Source organism: Mastacembelus armatus, unplaced genomic scaffold (assembly GCF_900324485.2).
Source record: "Mastacembelus armatus unplaced genomic scaffold, fMasArm1.2, whole genome shotgun sequence".
NCBI classification, from domain to species: domain Eukaryota; kingdom Metazoa; phylum Chordata; class Actinopteri; order Synbranchiformes; family Mastacembelidae; genus Mastacembelus; species Mastacembelus armatus.
The window spans coordinates 563,593-572,336 of NW_022872866.1; the positions used below are offsets into that span (position 1 = coordinate 563,593).

An 8,744-nucleotide genomic window follows, 5' to 3' on the forward strand; every position below is an offset into this window, starting at 1 on the left:
AGTACCATGGGCGGGGCCGTCATAGCATGGTGGCGGGAAACTGAAATGTCTGCACTCAGGACCCCCGTGTTATTTTGCTAGTAGCATTAGGTGGACTATGGAAACAGTTAATCCTGTGACAGGAGACATTTTACTGTAGAATGAAGTAGTTTTACTACTGATGACCACTGGCTACATGAAGCTGTACTTTTACTGTTAATCCATGAATACTTGGTATTGACCAGGGTCTCGTTCCTGCGTAACCCAATGACATGTCTCTGTTGTAGCTCAGTCAGCGGTGAAGAGAAGTACAACACCTGCAGCAGCATCGACCAATAGGAAACGAGCAGCAGCCAAGCAGGCCCCACCCAGTGCAGCTGAGGAGGCGGGGCTTAGCGAGGAGGCGGAGAGGAGGCCGAGTAAGAAGAGGAGGAAGCTGAGTGATGAAGCAGCAGCTCAGTCTAAAACAGTTGAGTCCTGTTAACTGTTGGGAGGGGACAGTGCTGACACTGTGCAGCTTTAATTATCCGACTACTTGGGCTTTTATTTTAGAAAACAAACATATAATTTATTTTCAGCTCAGCCAAAACTCTTTTCCAGCTAAACTGAGTGAATAAAATAATACGACTAAATGAAATTATCATCCACATCCTGTTAAATTAGGGCCAAAGGAAAAAACCCTCTGCTGCCATTAGAATACCAAGCTGTTAATCAATTAAATGATCAGCATCAACTGAAGTATTTATTTTATAGGTGAATGTAATGTTTTTATTTTAATCATTTCTTTATAGTTTCTGTAAAGAAGCAAATACTTGGTGCTGATTACAGGAGAAATGGAGACAAAGTAGTGAAAATAGTGAGTTTGTCAAGTGATGAGTTTATTATTGATTCTATTCAAACCTCCATCAATATATTTTGCAGCGACTGATCCCTCTGTTTTATGTGGAATTCACTAGAAATATTTACCTTGGACTATATGAACCATCAAATAATGTCAGGAATACTGGAGCTGGATCTACTCGGAGTAGATCTGCTGCTTTCCTGGTTTCTGGTTGTAAGTTGAATCTTGGGAAAGGTGAATTCTTCACTTTATGAAGTAACTGATTCAAGCAATAGAAAAAAATACTCAACAGGTGAATCTATCATCAGAAATCTAAACGATATTCTCTGTTCTGTTGATTTTGTCGATTTCAGGATATCCCCTCGCAGGGGCCCACAGTCAGGTCTGATGGCCTCACCCTAGAGGTGGACGAGGTGGCAACAGGACCTGAGACGTCCAGGGCTGACAGAAACGCCACAACACGACAGACGAGTAAACCGTCAGACTCTGTCAGGTCATCCGTCCCTGCTACACCCAAATCCCAGCTCAGAACTCCATGTCCATACGGGAAGGACTGCTACAGGTACCTCTACCTGGGAATGTGGGATTTTTTTTCATGTGACTCTCATTCAGATTTTTCCATGAGTCTCATCAGGACTAAGAAATGACCAGTTTCGACTCATTCTTAGTGAAATGGGCACCTGAACGCAGCCCAGTCAGTATCATCCACCTGCAAAGTTAAAGGTGCAGTGTGTAAAGTGTGAAGGATTTAGCGCCATCTAGTGGTGAGATTGCAGAACGAAACCTTCTGTTTCCAGGTGTGACTGAGGTATGGTGGCCAGTACCTTTAAAACATGATTCCCTGTTTAGAGCTGGAGTTTGGTTTGTCCTTTCTGGGCTGCTGTAGAATCATAGTGAGACAACATGGCTGCCTCCATGAAAGGAGACCCGCTCTGAATGCAGATTTAAAAGGCTCATTCTAAACATATTCAACATATTTATCAATACTGCTGATAGATTGCTCTAAATTACCCACTAATAGCTGTTTGTTTCTCCAGGAAGAACCCGGTGCATTTCCAGGAGTGTAGCCACCCTGGGGACACCGACTACGAAGAGGAGGAAGCAGAGGAGGAGGAGGACCGACCCGAGTGTCCCTACGGCACCGACTGCTACAGGTCAGACAGCAAAAACGTCAAACGTTGACTGACCTTTTTTCTGGACGCACATTTGCTCTTTAAATGATTACGCTTCTTTGTGGAAGGCGGTCCGGCACATTTCTTTGAGCTGCTGATAAACCTGCTCTGCTCTGAGTTTGTGTGCATGATTCCTGCTTCCTGCAGGACGGATTTGAAGAGACACTGAGTTTGTTTGAAACGTCTGTGCTGCTGTTTTGTCTGCAGCATTTTAATGTTTAGATTTGAATTTGTTTTCATTACTGTTACTGGCAACAGCAGAGGATTTTCTGTTTTCTGCTACAGATGATTCAGCCCAAAAAAAGTCATTGTCCTTCTTGTCATCAACACAAAGTGGACGGCACATGAGCAGAATGTGATGAGTTTCACCACATGAATCCTTTTTCTTCTCTCACAGGAAGAACCCTCTTCACAGGAGAGAGTACCGACACGCAGAGAAACCAGGTAGGCTGATTTTAACCTTTTTTACTGTTGGTTCGGTTCAGCAGTGACAGCAGCAAACACCCAGCCACTGCTTTTATTATCCATCAGAACAGGAATCAGAGTGAGCTTCATCATCCTCACCCTTCACTTCTGCTTCTAAACAATCAGGAGGCATGAGACTGCCTCAGCAGCGAGCTCCCGTCAGTGCTTCAGCAGCTGTTTGGTCATAAGCCAAAGGTCTGCACAGATAAAAATGGTTATGTGATGAAAAGTCAGTAACAGTCACAGCAGTCACAGCAGTCTCACAGCAGTCACAGCAGTCACAGCAGTCACAGCAGTCTCACAGCAGTCTCACAGCAGTCACAGCAGTCACAGCAGTCACACAGCAGTCTCACAGCAGTCACAGCAGTCACAGCAGTCTCACAGCAGTCTCACAGCAGTCTCACAGCAGTCTCACAGCAGTCACAGCAGACACAGCAGACACAGCAGACACAGCAGACACAGCAGTCACAGCAGTCTCACAGCAGTCTCACAGCAGTCTCACAGCAGTCTCACAGCAGTCTCACAGCAGTCTCAAAGCAGTCTCACAGCAGTCTCACAGCAGTCAGCAGTCTCACAGCAGTCACACAGCAGTCTCACAGCAGTCTCACAGCAGTCTCACAGCAGTCTCACAGCAGTCAGCAGTCTCACAGCAGTCACACAGCAGTCACACAGCAGTCTCACAGCAGTCTCACAGCAGTCACAGCAGTCACAGCAGTCACAGCAGTCACAGCAGTCACAGCAGACACAGCAGACACAGCAGACACAGCAGTCACAGCAGTCTCACAGCAGTCTCACAGCAGTCTCACAGCAGTCTCACAGCAGTCTCACAGCAGTCTCACAGCAGTCTCACAGCAGTCTCACAGCAGTCTCACAGCAGTCTCACAGCAGTCTCACAGCAGTCAGCAGTCTCACAGCAGTCACACAGCAGTCTCACAGCAGTCACAGCAGTCTCACAGCAGTCTCAGCAGTCTCAGCAGTCACAGCAGTCTCACAGCAGTCTCACAGCAGTCTCACAGCAGTCTCACAGCAGTCTCAAAGCAGTCTCAAAGCAGTCAGCAGTCACACAGCAGTCACACAGCAGTCTCACAGCAGTCTCACAGCAGTCTCAGCAGTCACAGCAGTCTCACAGCAGTCTCACAGCAGTCTCACAGCAGTCTCACAGCAGTCTCAAAGCAGTCTCAAAGCAGTCAGCAGTCGCACAGAGTCACACAGCCAGTCTCACAGCAGTCTCACAGCAGTCCTACAGCAGGTCTCACAGCAGTCACAGCAGTCTCACAGCAGTCTCACAGCAGTCTCACAGCAGTCTCACAGCAGTCTCACAGCAGTCTCAGAGCAGTCACAGCAGTCACAGCAGACAACAGTCGGAGTCTCTGACTTATCTGGGCTCTGCCCTGTAACAATCTCACACGGTCCATGTCCCTGCAGCTCGTTCTACACGCACCGTCCCCAGAAAGGCCCCCAAGGACGATGAGGATGGAGGCGATGGCTCTGAGGACGACGACAGCTTCATTAATGACGACAGCGAGGACGTGGGCGATGACTCGGACTACGCCCCCCCTGACTCCGACGACAGCGGGAAGGAGGACGTGAGGCGCCTGCAGAGAGAAGCAAAGGTGTTTCTGCAGAGGAGGAAGTAGAGGCTTGTTTTAAAGCTGCAGAGACACCGGTTGAATGAAGGGGAATCACCTGCAGCACATTAGTAAAGTCTGAGGATGTGATGAATCCAGCAGGGCTGGTTTGGAAGCTTCACTCCTCTATGACTGCTCACTGTGTCTTTGTTCAAAAACCAGTTGTGCTGTGAGCAGAGAGAAGCTGGTGGAAACAGACCAGTCGACTTTTTTTTTTTACTTCAGAGAAAAGTTAAAAACTGTAAAAACTGACGGCCGTTCTCAGCGTCTGGAGCTGGTTTTTGATAAAAGACGTGTCACGTTGACATCCAGTCTTTTATTATCCCCCGTGGTTTTGTCCTTCAACACAGAAGCACGTGCCTGTTTTAGCACAATCCTTTCCTCATAGCAGTCTTAGAAGATTTACAGCTTCATTTCTGCTGTTTCCAGCTGCAGATGTGCTGATGCTGCCAGGTGTTTGCACAGGTGTCACCATGGTAACCAAGCAGCAGATTGTAATAATTCAGGCTGATTTTGTGCCTCCTGTAGCATTAACTACAGATTAAATTAGAAATGTTCAAATGTCATCAGCCCTGGAGACACAAACACTGGGACAAACCACTGTGTGTAAACTGGGAATGCTTAGCGAGTCACTGGGAATTATCCCAACAGTGTTTTTAAAACAGGAGCTGTGGAAGGATCAGTCCTGAATGTAATGATGCTATTTTTTGTCTTTTATTAGAATCCTTGTAAATATGTATAGATTAGATTATTATTAGCAGGTCTCAAATGATTTTACTGGTTTTGTTGTTTTTCTTACATTCTTTAATTACATCCAGTGAAAACAACATCTCTTCTGTCTTGATTTCATGTAGTTAATCATCTGATCTTGTCACTGGCCACGAGGAGGAGCCCAGTTCAGCCCACGCTGAAAGACAGGGTGTCCACATAGTTTTGGCCAGATAATTTGAAGTACTTTATATACCGCTGGGTAGCTGACGTTAACTACCTTATGTACTTCTAATTTGAAGTACTTTATATACAGCTGGGTAGCTGACGTTGACTACAGCAACAACATGACGATTTGTTAGTAGTTTAATGTTTGATATTTCCACTGTAGTACACTGATGTCTGAGCAGGTGTTCTGTCTGCGGTGATTTCGTATCGTACCAGCTCAGCAGGGATGAATCAAACTAATGTTCAGTTCATAAGCAGCAGCAGCAGAATGAGACAACAGGCTCCACAAAGGTAAACACAGGCCACCTCAGGAACCTTCATAAAGCAGCTTATGTAAAAACCTTTTATTATCCATGTTACAAAATAAGATGCAAGTCAGAGATGTTTCTTTGACAAATACACAAAAAGAAAACAAAAAACTCCCAGAATGCTCTGTGGGATTTACAAAAATCTGAACCCACCCCACTCAGTCTCTGTATCAAGCCACCGGTCGAAGCGTGGAGCTACTTCTTGGCATACGTGATCTTCATGGCGCAGGTTGCTGTGATTCTGAAGCCCTGCAGCGCGTCTTTAGCCACGCCCGCCTGCGTGTCATTTTCAAACTCCACAAAGGCGATGTCGTGTTTGCCAGGGACGAGCCGCACCTCCTTGAAACCAGGAAACCTGCAGAGGACAACAAACACGGTCAGGCTGTGTAGAGACACGGGCAGACGCACTGACAGTGAACGCAACACTCACTGGTTGAACAGCATGGACAGCATCATCTCGTTGGTCTCTTCGGGAAGGTTACTGAGGAACAGGATGTAGTTTGGTGGGTTGTCAGGAACCTGAGGAGACAGACGCTGATTAGTGCTGCCCCTCAGAGGCAAAACACAGTAACTACATGTCTGTCAAAGGTGGAAGCTAAAACCAGAATCTGACTTCCTGACTGAGCACACCTGCAAACAGAGTGCAGCCTCCATTTTACCAGAGGTGCCAGCCTGAAAGAACAGTCAGCACAACAAGACTTAGTGTGCTCACTGCTCCCACCGCCGATCACAGATGGCAGCAGTGTCACATTTCACTAGCGATTATTTCTCACTGGCAACAGATGAAATAGTTTTAAAAGAGGTTTGTTGTTGAAAAGATTTGATGCTACTGTTCTAGGATCGGTTTTGTCCAGACTTCATAACAGACCTGCTACACTTCTAAAAAATAACAACCACATTAAAAAGATAAAAAATATCTCAGTGTGCTCCTGGTGCTGGTCTTACCTGTACGACAGGTGTGATCACAGGTGCTGCTGAGCCCTGCAAACAACAAACACAGAGGCCGACAGTGAGCAAACACACCCCCAGTCTGGACGTTTGGGATCTTTCACTCCTTTCTGATGTTTGAAACCAATCAATAATGAATGAATCAAGTGATTGATGAGCAGATTAATAATAAAATCCCTTAGTCTCAGGAGGCTGCAGCAGTAAATGGCTGTGACTGGTGAGTAACGTAAGTCTGTCGATGCCTCGCATCATCATCTGAACATCAAATGATTCTATTGGCTGAGCTGAGTGAGTGAGTGAGTGAGTGTGTGTGTGTGTGTGTGTGTGTGTGTGTGTGTGTGTGCCCTCAGACTACTAAAGTAAAATCTCTCTAATGAACAGAAACTAATGGCTGCCTATAACTGGGACAGGATGTTAAACCTAACTGGTGTTTCTGAGCGAAGCTTCACTCACCATCGCTGGCTTCTTTGGGAGATTAGCTGCCGGCTCCTGAGCCTTCTTCTTCTTCTCCTTCTTTTTCTCCTTGTCGCCATAGCTGCCCTTCACCTTGGTGATGACCTCAGAGTCGGTCTTGGCGTACTGTATCCTCTGGAAAACAGCAGGACACAGGTGAGTTGGTGAATTAAGTTGAAATCTGTCACAGGCCCAGGTGGGCTGGAGACCAGTACTAGCTATAACATTTGTGGTAGACGAAAAAAATACATCAGGACCTTTAAACCCTTTTTAAAATCAATTGTTTCGAAGTCAAAGCTTTTACAAATTTCTCGACTTGTAAATGCTCAGCACACAGCCAAGACTAGAACCATGAAGTCCGTTAGTCGGGCGAGTTGATCCTGACAGTGCAGGCAGGCGCAGTGTCACGCTCTGCGTACCATGGGCTTGTTGTAGAAGGGGAATCCCTGCAGCTGCCTGAGCGCGTTGGTGGCAGCGGCGAGCTCTTTGAAGACGACGAAGGCCTGTCCCCTCATCGGCATGGTCTTCATGGCCACGATGTCGATGACCTGACCGAACTGAGAGAAGAGCGCGTAGAGCGAACGCTTCAGCTCTGCAGGGTGAAGACAAGATGAGACACAGCTCAACACAAACAACAACAGTTGCTTTTAGACAAGACTAGTCAGTCCAGGAATTAGGACCGGATCAGTCTGGTTGTTCTTACTGTGCTGTATGATCACATGCTCCTTATTGCACTGCAGATGTTTGTGTGTGTGGTGTTTGCAGATGAAGCAATAATGACCGTAAACAGCTTCAGCCTCACCTTCTTTCTTGACTTTGTCATTTATGTTGTTGATGTAGATGGTGTGGTTTGGTCGGATATCCATGTCGGAGCCTGAGGAAACAACACAAACGTTTCGGTCTGTTTCTCTCACACTGAGCAGGAGCTGCTCCTAAAAACAGGCAGACCACATCGGCCCAGGTCAGATCCGGATCAGATCAGGCCAGAGAAGCTAAAAACTGAGCATAAGCATAAGAGCTCACAAAGGGGGGCAGCGTTGCCTCATTGAGACCAGGGTCCAGATCAGATCCTAGATCGAGTCTCAGTGTTTTTTTACCATCGGAATGAACCTTGACTCTGCACAGGCAGCACACGGGTTTTAGAAATTCACTTTAAAAACTTTAACTCACACATTTTATTATCAATGCTCATGCTAACGTTAGCACTCGTTAGCTTACAGTGGGCTACATTCATTCATAGCGTTAGCTTAGCACCGTTAGCTTCCCAGCTGAGCCTTAATGGCGCGTTTTAAACTTTCAGTGAAAGGAGCCGATGATGTTCATCAGTGTTTCCGTTTAAACAGGCAGTTTTTATAAAGACTCACATCAGCTTCAGACAAACTTATAGAAACAAAACTCACGTCCTCAATCCGCACCGCTCGTGTACAGCCGGAAACTCACGGGGCGGCGTTTTATGCTGCACCGCCACCAACAGGTCGGGAGGAAAACTGCAGGTTGTGGTATAATAATATTTATAATGATAATAATAAATAATATCATCATCATCATCATCATCATCATGGTAACGCACTTTGTGAGTATTGGACTAACGGTGCTGCGCTGGGAGCTTACAGCTCAGGTGGTGGGTTAATGTAACTGCTTAGCAGTTTTATTTATATGTTCCCTCTACATGTTCTACATGTTCTAGCTTTTATTTTCTGATTTCATCTTTACTCCTTGTGCTGCTGCAACAGCTGATCCCCCCTCCTCCTCCCAGGATCAATAAAGCCTCGTGTTTAATCAATGAAAGGTTTAATCAATGAAATGTTTAATTGATGGCTGTATTAATTTATGAAAATTCAGTGGGCTGTTATTTTGGAACCAGGTACAGTTCACTGTTTTCTTCATTTTTACTTTCATTGGCTTGTTTTTAATGTCCATGAGTAAACGGTAGAAGCTGTGATTTTACATTAGAACACACAACTACACTAAATATGCTAATTGACATTTCTGCATTAAAAACAGTTGCAGGTCA

The 8,744-nt window shown here is 45.9% G+C and overlaps 2 protein-coding genes across 4 annotated transcripts; one reads left to right on the plus strand and one right to left on the minus strand.

Moving 5' to 3' along the window:
* The first annotated feature begins 795 nt into the window (after positions 1-795).
* Positions 796-4,912, plus strand: LOC113140204 (aprataxin and PNK-like factor). 2 transcript variants are annotated; one of them, XM_026323995.1, is made up of 6 exons: positions 796-835; positions 936-1,033; positions 1,174-1,382; positions 1,858-1,974; positions 2,390-2,436; positions 3,883-4,912. In XM_026323995.1, the coding sequence occupies exons 2-6, from the start codon at positions 956-958 to the stop codon at positions 4,092-4,094; spliced, it is 663 nt and encodes a 220-aa protein (XP_026179780.1). In that variant the 5' UTR covers positions 796-835; positions 936-955; the 3' UTR covers positions 4,095-4,912. The 2 variants fall into 2 exon arrangements, with proteins under 2 accessions (XP_026179780.1, XP_026179779.1); XM_026323994.2 differs by having other exon boundaries at positions 802-1,033.
* Positions 4,913-5,341: 429 nt separating this feature from the next.
* snrpb2 (small nuclear ribonucleoprotein polypeptide B2) lies at positions 5,342-8,194 on the minus strand. Of its 2 annotated transcripts, none has more exons than XM_026323897.1 (7): positions 8,131-8,194; positions 7,533-7,604; positions 7,150-7,322; positions 6,731-6,865; positions 6,275-6,310; positions 5,760-5,848; positions 5,342-5,684 (listed from the first exon to the last, which is right to left on the minus strand). In XM_026323897.1, exons 2-7 carry the CDS (start codon positions 7,594-7,596, stop codon positions 5,525-5,527), a joined length of 657 nt encoding a protein of 218 aa, XP_026179682.1. In that variant the 5' UTR covers positions 7,597-7,604; positions 8,131-8,194; the 3' UTR covers positions 5,342-5,524. The 2 variants fall into 2 exon arrangements, with proteins under 2 accessions (XP_026179682.1, XP_026179683.1); XM_026323898.1 differs by having other exon boundaries at positions 7,533-7,662; positions 8,131-8,166.
* Positions 8,195-8,744: the final 550 nt, after the last annotated feature.